Source organism: Bison bison, unplaced genomic scaffold (assembly GCF_000754665.1).
Source record: "Bison bison bison isolate TAMUID 2011002044 unplaced genomic scaffold, Bison_UMD1.0 scf7180017864020, whole genome shotgun sequence".
NCBI classification, from domain to species: domain Eukaryota; kingdom Metazoa; phylum Chordata; class Mammalia; order Artiodactyla; family Bovidae; genus Bison; species Bison bison.
The window spans coordinates 1815943-1832268 of record NW_011494592.1 but is presented as its reverse complement, the minus strand read 5'-3'; the positions used below and the strand labels follow the sequence as shown (position 1 = coordinate 1832268).

The window sequence follows — 16326 nt, the reverse complement described above, 5'->3', positions numbered from 1 at the left end:
CATCCCAGAGCAGGGCCATGGCCAGACACGCAGTTTCCTCCGCCTCTGAGCGGGCCTGTGGCCGTGTGGATACAGCAGAGACCCAGTTTCAGCTGACAGTCTCACTCTGCAGGGCAGGAAACAAAAGAGTGATTCAGTTCTTGCGAAAACCGGTCAGATTTCCACCCAATCGTTTTCCTTCTTGAAACCACTTTTCATGTTTCCATCCCAGAAATGAATTAGAAGGAAAATGATTTGTTGCGGATGTGCTTGGCATGGCTGGTCCTCCACAAGTGAGTGCGTTCTTGTGTGAAGCTGTTGATTTCAGTTTCTAGGGTTTTTGGATGTAAAACAAATGTTTGATGTATTGTGTATTATCTGCCCTGTTATAATTAAACAGCCTCTCCCTGCTTTATTTGGAGAAGTACTTCATGGATTGGTATATATAGGGTCCTTGGAAAGCTGCTTTTACGTAAGTTTAACACAAGAGAAAATGGTCATGAGCCTTCGTTTGGATTTCCTGATGCCTGTTCCTCCCTGCAAGTTCCAGAAACTGCTGCTTCTTGCTGGCTTTTAGGTGATGGCCACGTCCAGTGATGGCCCAGTGCACATGGGCATCAAGATGAGTCTCCAATTTGGATAAAATAGCAGACTCCACTCTGTTCTTCTGTAACACCATCCTGGGCACAATTGACTAAGAGCCACATATGTACCAGAAGCTGGTCACAGTGTTTAACATGTGACTTCCTGTAATTCTAAATATGTTTTCTATCATCTACTTCTTTCTTTTTAACGTTTTATTTTATACTGGAGTATAGCAGATGGGGCTTCCCAGGTGGCGCTGGTGGTAAAGAATCTGTCTGCCAATGAAGGAAACATAAGCAACACGGGTTTGATCCCTGGGTCACGAAGATCCCCTGGAGGAGGGCATGGCAACCCACTCCAGTATTCTTGCCTGGAGAATCCCACGGACAGAGGAGCCTGGTGGGCTACAGTCTATAGTGTCGCAAAGAGTGGAACACGACTGAAGCGACTGAGCCCTCATGCACGCATAACTGATTTACAATGTTGTGATAGTTTAGGTGGACAGCAAAGGGACTCAGTCATAAATATATGTGTACTGATTCTCCCCCAAAAGCCCCCTCCCATCCAGGCTTCCACATAACACTGAGCAGAGTTCCGTGTGCTATACAGCAGGTCCTTGCTGGTTATCCATTTTAAATACAGCAGAGTGTACATGTCCATCCCAAACTCCCTAAGTATTCCTTCCCCACATCATTCTCCCATGGCAACCATAAATTCATTCTCTGTGAGTCTGTATCTGTTTTGTAAGTAAGTTCATTTGTATTATTTCTTTTTATATTCCCCATATAAAGGATGTCATATGGTATTTCTCCTTCTGTCTTACTTCACTCAGTATGACTCTCTCTAGGTTCATCTATGGCGCTACAAATGGCATTATTTCATTCTTTTTAGTGGCTGAGTAGTATTTCATTGTATATATGCACCTTCCACTTTCTTCTGCTGCAAAGTGGGGATGGATGCTGGATTCCGGCCAGGCCTAACCACCTAGAGTTCACTCTCACGCAGCTCAGAGGGGCCTAATTCATGCTTTTTGCCCAAATGTTGGTCCATCCAGGCCCATGTTTACCAGGACCCCAGGTTAGGCCAGGCCTGAGCTGGGACACCTCTGCAGTCAGCATCCCACTGCCCCTCTGGTCTAGCCTCACCACTCAGCTGCATCTGGACATCAGCTTCTGCCTTTGCTTTCCAAGACAATGCCCACGCTGCAGTCATATTCCTCAGGGTTTGCTGCGAGACAGAGCCCACATGAGCTGGTTGAAGCAAAAGGGGGTTATGACAGGCTGTAAGGTGGCTTTCAGGATGCTAGGGAGAGCAGGAGCAGACTCCAGGAGGAGCAGACCTCCAGAGCTGCCCAGCAGACCCAGCTGCACCCACGGTGACCAGGTGGGGCTGCAGGGCCTGTGCTCAGCCCGCACCTGCTGCTCCCAGTCCACACACCCACTCTCCTCACACAGCCACGCAGGCGTTGTGGCCACATGACTGGTTCCAGATGAAATCTCCCCACTCTGCATCAGAGGGTGGACCTGAAGTGATGCCAGCTTCTGGCCGGTTGTGGCCAACAGGAGGCACTGGGGGAGGCAGAGGAAGGAGCCCCAGGCCTGCCTCCAGCAGCAGCTTCAACCGCTCTGTCATCACCTCCTAGAAGCCTGCCAGGTGAGCGCAGCCCCCTCGTTCTGTAACACCTCCTCCTCTTAGATCCCAGATAATGGAATTGTCTCATTAAAAAACCTGATGGGATTCACAAAAAAGCTGTTAGAATTGATGAGTTTAGAGAAGCTGCAGCATACAAAATCCAGACACAAAAATCTTACATACCTATATCCTAGGAACAAACGATTGGAAATTGAAATGAAAATCAATTTCATTTAATATCACGTCAACTATATTAAGTACTTACCAATACATCTGACTGAAGATGCAAAAGATCCGTGCCCTGAAAACTGCAAAACCTTGCTGAGGGAAATCAAAGAAGACTTAAATTGATGGAAATATAGACCTTATTCATAGGCTGGAAGGCTTGATTATTTTTAATTGATCTATACATCCAAAACAGACCCAATCAAAATCCAAACAAACCTTTTTTTTATTTTTGTAGAAGTTAACCAGCTGTTTCTAAAATGTGAATGGAAACACAAAGGACCTAGAATAGGCAGAACAACTTAGAACAAACAGAGAATTAATGCCACTGTGCTGTGCTTAGTCACTCAGTCATGTGACCCCATGGTCTGTAGCCCACCAGGCTCCTCTGTCCATGCGGATTCTCCATGTGAGAATACTGGAGTATGGATTGTCATGCCCTCTTCCAGGGCATTGTCATGCCCAACCCAGGGATCGAACCCAGGTCTCCTGCATTGCAGGCAGATTCTTTACTGTCTGAGCCACCAGGGAAGCCCAAGAATGGAGTGGGTAGCCTATCCCTTCTCCAGGGGATCTTCCCCACTCAGGAATCGAACCGGGTTTCCTGCACTGCAGGCAGATTCTCTACCAGCTGAGCTACCAGGAAAGCCAGACTAATGCTACCTGGTGTCAATAATTATTACAGAGCTACTAGATCCCCTGGAGGAGGAAACTGCATCCCACTCCAGTATTCTAGCCTGGAGAATTCCATGGATGGAGGAGCCTGGTGGGCTATAATCCGCAGGGTCACAAAGAGTTAGACATGACTGAGCACAGAGCACAGCACAGCATACTAATTACTATACTAATTATTATAGAGACAGTGTGTTACTGGCATAAACATTAGCAAACAGAATAGAGTTCAGAATAGACCCACCATATATAGACATCTTATTAATAATCTTGACAAAGGGGCAAAGACAACCTACATTAATGTGGTTATAAAACCCAGCTCAGAAAATGCTGACAAACTTCTTTTGAGAAACGGAAATTCCTTTTTAATGGAGTTGCATTTGTCTACTATTTACCTTAAGATTTCCACGTTTTACAAATTTTTTTCCAGCTCAAATTCACAAAAATATAGTTTAAGGCATCCTCTAAAAGTTTGCCTTTCACATTTTTGTCTTTATTTTGCCTGGGATTGTATCTCCTGTTACAAGAAAGGGAAAGGGGTCTGGGGTGGTGGGCTGGCTGGTCTGTCCCCTTCTTGGATTTGCAGTGCCCCCTCCATCTTCTCTCCAGATGAGAACCTAGCAGCTCTTCTGGACCTAATATCCACATAAATGTGGTAAGACTGGGAGAAGGCAATGGCACCCCACTCCAGTACTCTTGCCTGGAAAACCCCATGGACGGAGGAGCCTGGTAGGCTGCAGTCCATGGGGTGGCTAAGAGTCGGACACGACTGAGCGACTTCACTTTCACTTTTCACTTTCATGCATTGGAGGAGGAAATGGCAACCCACTCCAGTCTTCTTGCCTGGAGAATCCCAGGGACGGCAGGGCCTGGTGGGCTGCCGTCTAGGGGTCACACAGAGTCGGACATGACTGAAGTGACTTAGCAGCAACAGCAGTGGTAAGACTGCTCTATTCTGGGTATTCAGTTTTTGACATTTTCTATCAACTTCCTGTGGCAACAGACCAGCACCATCTCCTCCACCTCCCTGAACTTGGGGCCTTTTCTCTCCCCTTTTCATAGCTTACTGCTAGTTCCTCTCATACATCCTATAGTTTTCTTACCTCTTTTATCCATTCTAGAAGATTTTCTCAAACTACTGCCCAATTCCTCTGATAAATTTATTAATAAGAGTGCCTCATTTTTTACTTTCCAGGAGCTTTGTTGTTTTCTCTCCATTCCTGCTCTGGAGCATTCTGTCCCTGTCAAGGCCACACTACACTCTGAGGACAGAATTGTTCAGGAGTGAGAGTGGGGCAGGGGCTGGAAGGAGACAGAGGGACCCAGCTGGGGGACCTGGGGAATTCAGGCAGATAAACAGCTCAGAGCAACTCTGTCCCATAAGATACAATGCGACCCAATTATGTCATTTTAAATTCTTTCATAGATACAGTTTAAAAGGGGAAAAGGAAAGAGGTTGGAATTTACTTCAATACAGCATTTTCTTTAACCCACTAAATCCAATACATTTCATTTCAACATATTATAATATTACCTAGACAGAATTTCAACATATATTATCAGTATAGAAACATATTAATGAGCTTTTTTCCATTTCTCAGTGTGTCTTCACTACTGGGTGTGTAATTTATACTTCAGCTCACCTGGACTCGCCACATTTCTTTTGTTTTAAACTTTTTATTTTATGTTGGCGTACAGCTGATTAACAATGTTGTGATAGTTTCAGGTGTATAGCAAAGGGACTCGGCCATTCATATACATGTATCCATTCTCCCCCAAACCCTCCTCCCATCCAGGCTGCTATATGACATTGAGCAGAGCTCCCTGTGGAATACAGTAGGTCCTTGTTGTCACCCATTTTAAATATAGCAGTGTGCACATGTCCATCCCAAACTCCCTAGCTATCCCTTCCCTCCATCATCCCCCCTGGGAACCATAAGTTCATTCACTACGTCTGTGTAGACCCATCACATTTCCAGTGCCCAGAAGCTGCACAAGGCTAGTGCAGGCTGGGATGGGCAGCTCAGGTCAGCTGCAGGCTCACTTCAAAGTTGCCCTGGATCCCCCAGAATGCCGTCCTGTCTTTGTGGAACTTACCCCCAGCTCTGACCACCCTCCTGGACTATCACTCCTTCCCAGATCCCTGTCAGTTGGGCCTGCCAGCCTTGCCTTGGACACCAACTATATCAGTGCATTTGCTCTGTATTTAAACCCTTTGAAGGCGCTGGTTCCCCAGGGCTCACCCAGTCGGTCTCTTTACCAGGTCTGGTTCTGATTGTCATCCTTGGGTTCCCTGTACACCCCAGCCTCACTGCCCCAGCCTCCAGACCCTGGGCTGCTGCACAGCTGCCCAGTTGCTCAATCTGGCTAGAAATGCTGTGGCCTGAAGTTTTCAGGAAAGGCCGGACGGGGCTTAGCCCTAACATCCTGAGTCTGGACCTGGCAGGTGACCAGGTTCTGCCCAGCCTCTAACTCTGGTGTGGGGCCTCCCAATTCTGGTCACAACTGGCTCAAGAACTGGGGTGGGCTGGAGGCTGTTGTGTCCAGGGCCTGCACTCTGCCCCTCAGTGCTGGTGGAGAGAAGGCAGAGTCTGGAGGAAAGCGGCAGCAGGAGGCGGAGACGTGGCCCCAGGCCAGGCATCCAGAAAGCCCCGCCCACCCAAGCTCTGAGGGAGGGGCCAGGCAGGTGTGCCTGGTGACTCAGCCCTGGGCCCCACTGCCCTCTGGATGACTTACAGCTCACACAATAGACTGATTGTGTCGCTGCCTTTAACTGCGACTTCCATTGCTACCCAGGGACTCAGCCCAGGGACCTCGAGGGACAGAGAGACGGCTGTGAGAGAAGCCTTTGTGTAAATCTGTCCTCAGGAAGGACCCGGGGTCATGGAGAGCAGGGAGGCGGGGAGGAAGAGAAGTGGGTCTGACGGCTGGTCTGTGGGTGTCCAAAGTGACCGGGAAAGCTCATCCAGTCGGTGTGGATCGGCTGTACTTTTTAACTGGGTTTTCAGACAAAGGACCTTGAAATCTGAAGTCTAAGAGGGGGTTAGCAAGGTCCCAAGATACTGCAATGATTTTTAACCTAGTGGATAATTTGAATGTATTTCCCGTTTTTATCCCCCATTGTCATGTGCAAAGACCTACTTGAGACTGCCCCTGGGAAACCCTGCAGGGTCTTGCTCTGTTTTAATTTTTTTCAATTTTTAAACTTCTAATTTTGTATTGGGATACAGCCAATTAACAATGCTGTGGTAGTTTCAGGTGAACAGCGAAGGGACACAACCATACATATGCATGTATCCATTCTCTCCCACACTTTGCTCCCATCCAGGCTGCCACATAACATGGACCAGAGTTCCCTGTGCTGTAAGTAGGTCCTTGTTAGTTATCCCTTTTGAATATTTGCCCTGTAGGCTTAAAAAGAGTCGGACATGACTGTGCGACTGAACATAAGCACAAGGTACAAGATGCCCATTTAAGGGTGTGGCCCTGGCAGGACGCGTGTGGGAAGAAGCCCTGCAGAACGGGCCACCTTGGAGGCTGGCAGCATCTAATGAGGTGGAAGCCACTACAGGCCTGCAGGAGCAGAGAAACAGCCAGAGGGCCCCTGGAGTCCATAGGCACTGCCTGGAAGGGGACAACGGCACGGCAGAGGCGGAGCTTAGAGCCGTCCACCCTTGGAGGTGGTCTCAGCTGGAACCTAGTTGGTGGATGTCTGGGCCGGGACTTCCCCCATCATAAAAATCCCCCAGTCCAAACGGTGAACCCAGATTCCTCTTAGGAAAGTTATGGTAGCATTCTTGGGGATGACAACAATTTCTTTTCTTAAGCCTAGGAAGATTTTTGAATTAAATATGTGTATTTGTTTATTTTTATTTATTTTGGCTGTGCTGAGTCTTCATTGCTGCACACAAGCTTTCTCTAGTTGGGTGAGCGGGGACTGCTCTTCATTGCAGTGCACAGGCTTCTCATTTCGGTGGCTACTTTTGTTCCAGAGCATGGGCTCTAGGTCAGCAGGCTCAGTGTTGTGACTCACGGGCTTAGTTACTCTGCAGCATGTGGGATCCCCCTGGACCAGGGATCGAACCTGTGTCTCCTGCATTGGCAGGCTGACTCCCAACCACTAGACCACCAGAGAAGCCCAAATATATAGCAGTTTAATTGAATTAAATTATAGCATTACTATTTTTGAAATAAAATCTGTATTTATTGGGTTAATGTATTTACAAAATTTGAGTATTTGGCCTGTTGATTTAAAATGTATAATTGATTTTAAACTTTTGAATTTAGGTTGGAGTCAGTAAATATATAAACAGCATTTAAGAGAGCTGAGGGCTTAACCATAGTTAATTAGATTTTCAAGGATTACTTAAGTACTTGGAAAGGTTTGTTAATTATATAACTTAAGCACTTAAAAAAGGAAATTTGATTAATAAACATATAAATGCAATTTAAATACTTAGTTTATTTAATTCAATTTTTTAAATGAAAATAGACATTAATCAAAGTAATTAAAAGGAATTGCTCAATGTTGAGTTTGAAAATAGAATAAGATTTGTAAGTTGGATTTTAAAATTTAAGGAAGAAACAGAATTTGGTAACTATTTTTTTTAACTGAACTAACTTCCTTTTGAATAATCTTTCTTTTCTATATTCAAAAGCCTTAAAAGCACAAAAATACCCCACTGTGAGCCTCATACTTCTTAGGGAGACGGGAGCCACCATGCAGATATCCTACCGCTATTTGGGTCACCAAGTCTATGTACCAGCTGTATCCACCGTTCCCTTCTCTTTTCAGGTACCAACAGAGTCTGGTTCCCTCATCACTGTACAGTCCCCCTCCCCTGCTCTCTTCACCCTGTCTCCACTGGGGGGCCTTCCCCACACTTCCCCACACAAATACCAGCTCTGCGCTAATCTGCACACAAGCCAGCACAGGGGCCAGCATGCAATAATTGGTAAAAACGTATTCTATGCATTACACCTGTGGATTAAGATACATAAAAATTAATCTTTCAAGATAGTATAGTGCTGAGTGTTCTTGTAATTGCCAATGAGGATATGTGGACACTGAAATGTAAGCTTCCACAGGCAGTTGTGGACGTGAGACCAAGTTCTAATGGTGTGGCATTTTCTCCAAGCCTTATAAAAGTGTCACAACTGCCATATGGATTAGGATGGCTGCTATCAGAAAACTACAAGTGTTACGAGAATGTGGAGAAATAGAAAGACTTCTCCCCTGCTGATGAGAATATAAAATGGTACAGCCACTGTGGAAATAGTATGGAGGTTCCCTGCCAAATTAAAAATAGAAAACTATCTGACCACATGATCTGACAGTTTCATATCTGGGTATGTGCCCCAGAGAATTAAAAGTGGGATACTGCACACCCCTGTTCATAGCAGCACTATTCACAATATACCAAAGGTGGAAGCCACCCAAGTATCCATCAACTGATAAACAAATAAAATACAGTATATACACACAGTGGAATATTGTTGCTACTCGTGTCCGACTCTTTGCGACCCCATGGACTGCAGCACGCCAGGCTTCCCTGTCCTTCACTATCTCCTGGAGTTTGCTTAAATTCATGTCCATTCAGTCGGTGATGCTATTATGCAGCCTTAAAAAGGAAGGAATTTCTGACACCTGCTACAAGATCAATGAATTTTGAGGACATTATGCCGAGCAAAATAAGCTCACAAAAGGACAAATACAGCATGATTTCATTCTTATGAGGTCCCCAGGGGAATCAAATACAAAGAGACAGAAAGTAGATGGTAGGGGCCAGGGGCTGGGGGAGAGTTTCAATTTTATATGAAAAAGAAGTTTTGGAGATGATGGTGGGAATGACTGTACAACAATGTGAATTTATTTAGTGTCACTGAGCCAAACACTTAAAAATAGTGAGGCTGGTAAAGTTATCAGTATTTTACCACAATTTTTAAAAAACTCACAATGGTCACAGGCCACATTTAGTGCCTAGTTTAAAGGATTTTTTGGGGCTTCCCTGGTGGCTCAGATGCCAAAGAATCTGCCCACAATGCAGGAGATTCGGGTTCCATCCCTGGGTCAGGAAGATCCCCTAGAGAAAGGAATGAGAACCCACTCCAGTATTCTTGCCTGGAGAATTCGGTGGACAGAGCCTGGGGGGGCAACAGTCCATAGGGTCACAAAGAGTCAGACACGACTGAGTGACTAACATACACTTAAAGAATTTTCCAGAGATTCTGTGGAGATTAGACAGATATGAAATAATAGCTCTACTGAACGAAACCCTAGCTCATTCCCAGATGACATGTGATCTTATCAGAGATGGAGACACAGGGGCCTGATGGTCTGTCCCATTCAAAGTATGCATGAAATCAAAGTACCCCTGGGACCAAGAATATACTCTCTAGCCAGCAAGTGACTGTGCCAAGGCCTCCCTTAGAGTGTTTTTAAGGTGTGTTTGGTTTAACTCTCATTACACCAGAGAGAAGGATGTGACCTTTGTATTTTATTCTTGTTGTTCAGTAGCTAGGTCCTGTCTGACTCTTTGAGATCCCATGGACTGCAGCATGCCAGGCTTCCCTGTCCTTCATTATCTCCCGGAGCTGGCTCAAACTCATGTCCATTGTATTTTATAGGTTCTCTTTCTCTGTTGTTAATCAGTCAACAGATATTTGCTAAGAACCTATGACATACAAGGAGCACAGTGCTAAGAACTTTGAGAAAAGTTTTTAGGTTGAACCTTAAGACACTGCCAACATTCAACCATTTGACCTGTGGGGAAGAAAGGCAATTTCATATTGTTCAGCCTAAACTAGTCTGATGGGAAAGAACTGATACAGAGACACAGAAATGCTGGCTAGCAGCCCGCACAGACAAACCTGAGGTCCTCCGAGAGAGGCTTTTTGACGAGGAAACCAGGTGAGCTTGGGACATGGGTCTGATGGGCAGAGTCACTTGAGTTACAAAAAATGGTCGCAGAGGGAGGCAGAGTGCCAGGTACAGGCTGTGTGTGGAATTGTGAGAACGCAGTTTGGATCAGGAGATGCTGAGGAGCAAAGAGTCGAGGGCAGTGGGAGCACGCCTGGATCTAGAGTCTGGACAGCCACGGCTCCATGGGGAGGAGGGAGTGGATGGACCTAGGAGTGAAGTGAGGACATGGAAGCCCATGTCCAGGAAGGATGAGCGGTTGAGGGAAGGAATTAGGGAAGTCAGAGAGGCTAGCAGTTCCCACTTAGTGCAGCAGAGCACAGGGGGAATAGGGAGCAGAGCATCATGTACCAAGAGTAGGGGAGAAAGAAGTGGTGCGAACTGGAGTGGGGGTGGCGTACTGCCCGAGAAAGGCAGGAGCAAGTGATTCAAGTGAGGAGGAGAAGGATGGGAACAGATGGAGGTAGGGCTGGGTTGTGCTCAGTCACTCAGTCGTGTCCAACTTTTACCACTGAGCCACCAATGTCCTCTTTCATTAGGACCATTTAGCAGGTTATACAAGGCTCTAAGCATTTTACATTATTGTGCAAAGCAGCTCACCTTCTCTACATGAACGATGTTTATCAGGTCTAAGATTGTCCCTAAATGACTGGCAGCAGCTCTGCATGCATGCATCTGAGGCCGTGAAGGTGCAAAAGTTTCAGGACTCGGCAAAGATCACACCACTGGAGAGATCTGGGTCAGGCCCAGGCTTACATCCAGTGTGGACACCAAGGTCGCAGGGTTCGAAGAGCAGAGAGGGAGCACCACTTCTTCCTTGGCCTTGAGGCTTCCACAGGTCCTGACCTGTTCTTGGAAAGCCCCAGGTCCTCAACCATCAGTGGGAGCTCAAGTACAAGGCTCTGGTCCTCTGGTTCCCAACTTTGTTGTAGAACCCAGTCCCCAAGCTGAGGTGACTTAGTTACTCAGTTGTGTCTGACTCTGTGATTCCATGGACTGTAGCCCACCAGGCTTTTCAAAATGCCAAGGAGGCCATGCATTTTAAGACACTGTCACAGTGAGCTTTTATATTACTGTGGGGCTCATCCATCTTCAGCAGTGACTTATGGTCAAGTCACAGGATCCCTCAAGGAAGGAACACAGACTCTCCAGTTCGTTTGTGAAGCTCAGAGCTGAGCTGGAGAAATGCAAGTGAAGGTGCAGGCAAAGAGAATTTTTTTTTTTAAAGCTCATTCTCGAGTCCTCTGGCCTAATCATGGGCCATGACTTCTGCCAACTGTCCTCACTGGACTGATCAGGCATCCATCCCAGGGGGTGTATAGGAAAAGCATATCAGAACTTCTATTTTTTAATTACACAAAAAGAAAAACTTAATTGTACTAGTATTTAGTGTTGTTTGCTATTTTTACCAATATTATTCAATATTCTACAATACATATAAATGTGTAAATAAATATACAGTTAAAAGAAAAAGCCCATTCTAGTCCTGATGATTAGACATTTCTCTCTAGACGACCCCAGAAAGGGCAGGCTGTAGGGCAGCAGGTGTGCACACAGGGGCGGGGGTCAGGACAGTACCTGCCCTGCAAGGCCCCACCGCCTGGGAAGGTCCAGGAACCCCTGCCCTCCAGGTTGGAACCTGAGCTCTTGAGAAGCCTGTTCTCCTGGCTGGAGCTATCACCCTCCAGGTCTGAGTCACTATATCTGGCCAGGGATACTGTCTGCTGGGAGAAGGTGCATCACCCCACCTTTTATGGTGGCTCAGATGGTAAAGATCTGCCTGCAATGTGGGAGACCCAGGTTTGATTCCGGGTCAGGAAGATCCTGGAGAAGGAAATGGCAACCCACTCCCATATTCTTGCATGGAGAATTCCACGGACAGAGGAGCCTCTGGGGGGCTACACTCCATGGGGTCGCCAAGAGTCAGAAATGAGTGAGCAACTAACACTTTCCACTTTCAAGTTAACATCTACCCCCATGTGATGGTGTCAGGAGGGTACAGCCCTCATGAGCACCCTCATCAGAACAGCCTAGGAAAAGCCGGCTCTCTCTGCCATTGCAGGGTTCAGGGTGGATGTCTGCAAATGGGCAGGCCCTGGCCACAGCCTGACCACGAGACCTGGTGACCTCAGACCTCCAGTCTCCAGAACTGTCAGGAATAAATCCGACGTTTCTAAGCCGCTTGGCTACAGTATTTTGTCACAGTGACAGGAGCTGAGACTCAGCATAAGTCTTCAGGACGTTAGTTTCAACTTTTGCCTGACCCTTGATGGCTATTGGTGCTATCAGCTCAGGCTGAGAAGGGTGGGGGGCTTCATTCCACATAACACAGACAGAACAAAGGGGCTCAGGAGAGGGTGACTTCCAAGAGTGTGGGCTTGCCAGTCAGCCGAGGTGAGGACGCAGGGTGAGGTCGGGATCAAGCGTGGCTCCTGGGCAGGAGAGGCGGTGGCTCCAGGATGCAGAGTCAGCTGGAACCTCCTTGAACACCGGAGGAGGCTGAGTTCTAAGCCGGGATGGGCTGGCTCCAAAACCACGGAGCTCCAGAGGGCCTCCTGGATCCAGGGCTCTGGATGGGGCTCCCGAGGAAGCTGACGGGGATGAGGATGAGGACAGTGTCATGTGGACCACTTGACACAAGGAAGCCTGACTGGCATCTCCCGTGGTCCTGCGCACATGGGACGACCCTGTCCCGAGCGCCATGCCAGTCAACCCCACACAACCCTGTGAACTACAGAGGTGAAAGCAGCCCTCCTGACTCATGAGCCAACACTCAGAACGGCTGGATAATGTGCTTGAGGTCACGGGGCCAGTAAGGATGGCCTGGCCCTTCCCGGGACAGCAGATGGCACCTGGGCCAGGCGTTAGAGCAGAAATACTAAATACATGAGTCGCATACTTGCTGATGAAAAACATTGGATTCTAGGGAGCAGCTGGCCAAAACCAGACCCATATTTATTGAAAAGTAGAATTTTAAAAGAAACCTTTCCAACTCTGTTACACTCTCCATCTGAACTTTGGTCTTACTATTTTGGCATTCTGGTGCTGGGTGGGAGGAATGGTGAATGATCAGATCACGAACCAGTCAGCATGGAAACCAAAGACACAGCAGTACAGCACCACAAATGCTTTGGAAACGGCATATCTTCAGGAGATATCAAGGAAGGGAACTGCAAGACGTGTCCAGTTAAGAGTTTCCTTTGAGAGGCACTTTGGGAGAGCAGATGGACAGCTTGAGTGCCCAAGAAACATGAGTTTGTGGCATTCTGCAGAAGCCACATGTGAGGATCCTGACGGCTCTAAACTGTAAATCACAGGCTCTTCCTGGAAAATGAAGGCACATTTAACGCAAACATATGAGCAGTCACACAGACCACAAACCACCAGGTGTTACTGTCCTCCAATGTCTGTGCAAAGAAGGGAACTGCAAGACTTGTCCAGGGAACCTCTGGGTGTGCAGAAAGGTGACAGCACAAGTGTACCTGGATGGACTGCTGGTGATTCACACTTCAAACCACACAGGGACCCTGCTGGACACCCCTAACCCCTCCTCATGGAACCTCATAGATGCAAATTCTGATCGACCCCAGGGAGCTAGAGATCCCCTCCTCAGTTGTCTGACATTAAAAATAATTGTCAATTACAACCATAAGCCTTAAAGAGGCTCCTTAAGCCAAAACATGTGTTTGTAACGTGTCCTTTATTTCTTCCTGAATGGCTGTTATCAGTTATTTTGGTGTCCAGGCACTCTCAGTATAGAGGGACTCCTGCATGAGGTCCAGGTGGAACTCACAACAGGAAGATCTGAAAGTTGGGAGGAAGTGGGATTTCCATGACAAGGCCCAGGATCTACCTGTTTTGTCTAAGGTGATGGTCTGCCTCACTCACCTAGAGGTCCACTCTTATGTAACTGGGTGCCCCCAACCTCAGATTGTTTAGTTCCTAAGTCGTGTCCGACTCTTTTGAGACCCCATGGACTGTAGCCCGCCAGGCTCTGTCCACGGGATTTCCCAGGCAAGAATACTGCAGTGGGTTGTCACTTCCTTCTCGAAGAGATCTTCCTGACCAAGGATTGAACCCACATCTCCTGCACTGGCAGGCAGATTCTCTATCATTGAGTCACATAAGCCCCATCAATTTCAGGTACCAGACACCAAATTTCTAATTTATCATCAAACGTATAACAAAGGTAACTAAAGATACAATGAACTCGCAGAGAGGAGCCTCCCAAGGCCGGCATTGTTGGGGGAGGTGTGGTCCTGAAGCCAGACCCTGGGCTTGCCACCTGCTCCAGGAGGCAGCAGCCACACCCTTATGCAATCATCTGGTGACTCACCTTCTCCATCTGTGTGATGGGTATGATCACAGAACCACCTCAAGGAGCTGGGACAAGGATGCTGAGTCCAGCAAAGAGGGGGAGATGAGCACATGTCTGCTGCAAGCCAGTGCTCTCTGGCTCTGTATTCCCAGTGCCCAGCACTCAGAGGGGCTGGACAATGGCTTCCCCAGTGCATGAAAGGCAGGCAGGAGATGGGAAAGGAAAGCTAGAGGAGAGAAAGCTAGCTGATAACAGGCTGGTGACGTATATAATTTCCAAAGAGTAATTTTAAGACCAAACTTGAGATTCTGGTTTCTCTTGGAGTCATGCTAATTAAAATTGATTATTTCAAGATACAAAAATGTGGTCGAAGAAAAAGAAAACACACAAGTAATAAGTTTATTAGAAGTCCTCCTCAAAGCGCTCCCCTGGGGGGACTGAATGCTCAAGCTTATAGGAACCCCTTACCCACTGCTCAGTCCAGGCTTGGCAAAAGATGAACACACACAGGGTCTCGTCATAATACTTTTTTATTACAATATCCAAAAAACTGAGTATGCAGTTTAGGAGGTCTCAAGACCCCTTCCTCAACTGTAGGAATGTGCCATCTCAAGACTGTATATTGGAACTATAAAGGAGTTCAGATGTAAAGAGAAAAGAAAATGCAATTTCTTCATAAACATTCTGTCTCTTACTACCAATCACATATCCTTTTGTAAACCCTGAAAAATTTCCCTGTAAAGCAAATACTATATATATATATATATTTTGTGTGTGCGTGTGTGGGTGTGTGTGTGTGTATGTGTGTGTGTGTGTTTGAAGTGTGGGTTGCTCCCCTCCCCAAAGATCACCTGTTTTCCTTAATCATCTGCATTAGTGTCAACAAATGGCTACAGGTACTTATGACTTTGAGAATTAAATACATCACTGTGAGCTTGAAACGAGCCGAAGGGCAAGAGGAAAAAGCACTCTGCTGATGGCACGTTGGGGGGAAATTTCCGAAACCACCGTCTCCCCCAGTCTCTGGCCCCTCTTCTGCAAACCGGCATTCCAGGACCTCTTTTCTTTATTGCAAGCGCAGCCCCAAAGGCACTGGACAGCATCTTCCCTCCCGTCTTGCCCGGTGGTTCCAGTATTGCTAACAGCGCCCAGGGTTGTCCCCGGAGAGCCTGGGAGCCGTGGGAGCGCAAACAACACGGATGGAGGGCTGCTGGGGTCAGGACTGGGGGTCCCCAGGCAGGTGCCGCCTGCTCTGTGGCTCATGGACATAAGGGCAGCTCTGGTGCATCCACACGGCGCCCGAGGTCTGTAAGGGGATCTGCTGGCGCGAGCGGTGTGAATGAACTAAGGCTGTCTCCCACGGAGGAGGAATAAAGTGAACCGACTCGCTCTGTCCACCTCTCATCACGAAAACCAGCCGGGAGGGCCCGGGATGGCAAAGAGTGGGGCGGTGGCAAATAACCGACCTGGACAAAGAGGGGACCAGGCAGAGAGAACGGGGCCTGCAGGAGAGCCCAGCCAGGGCGCCTTCCCGGGGCATCACTGCAGCGCCCGGACGAGGTAGAGCTTCTCCCCGTGCTCGCTGGTGAAGATGGGGGCCTTCTTATAGTGCTCCACCAGCTCGTCCATGGTGTGGAAGCGCCGCTGCCCAATGCAGTAGACATTGTCCACCAGCTGAACCTTGAAATGCTTGTTCTTCCCTGATGCTTTGAGAGACACGGAGAAGTCACTGGGCTGTGGGGGAAAGAGAACACACACAGGTTACCACTGGGCTCCGTGCACCGGCTGGGGAGCCTGGGCTCCGGTCCACACCCAGGGCAGCCACCTCCTGATCTTTAGAACCACCCGGAGGCTGGTGAGATGCTCGTGCTCTGGATCGAAGAAAAGTGACACTGAACTCAGTACTTTCGGTGCAAAATGTACTTTCGCTATTTGAAAACGGAGACTTGTTCTGAAACGTACAGTACCGATGCTAACCAATGCACGTTTTTCATTT

The 16326-nt window shown here is 47.6% G+C and overlaps 2 protein-coding genes across 3 annotated transcripts in view; both read right to left on the bottom strand.

The window, feature by feature from the left end:
- The window catches only part of LOC104984430 (AP-3 complex subunit sigma-1-like), a 10372-nt gene extending 8176 nt beyond the window's left edge, over positions 1 to 2196 (bottom strand). The window contains exons 1-2 of the mRNA XM_010834131.1: positions 2088 to 2196; positions 1710 to 1814 (exon numbers count right to left, since the gene is read on the bottom strand). Of these exons, the coding sequence (XP_010832433.1) occupies positions 1710 to 1814; positions 2088 to 2196 (214 nt within the window). The remainder of the gene's footprint in view (positions 1 to 1709; positions 1815 to 2087) is intronic.
- A 12519-nt stretch (positions 2197 to 14715) lies between these two features.
- The window catches only part of NCK2 (NCK adaptor protein 2), a 117322-nt gene continuing 115711 nt past the window's right edge, over positions 14716 to 16326 (bottom strand). For both annotated transcript variants that reach the window (XM_010834122.1, XM_010834124.1), the window contains exon 6: positions 14716 to 16064. In XM_010834122.1, the coding sequence (XP_010832424.1) occupies positions 15870 to 16064 (195 nt within the window). In that variant the 3' untranslated portion in view covers positions 14716 to 15869. The remainder of the gene's footprint in view (positions 16065 to 16326) is intronic.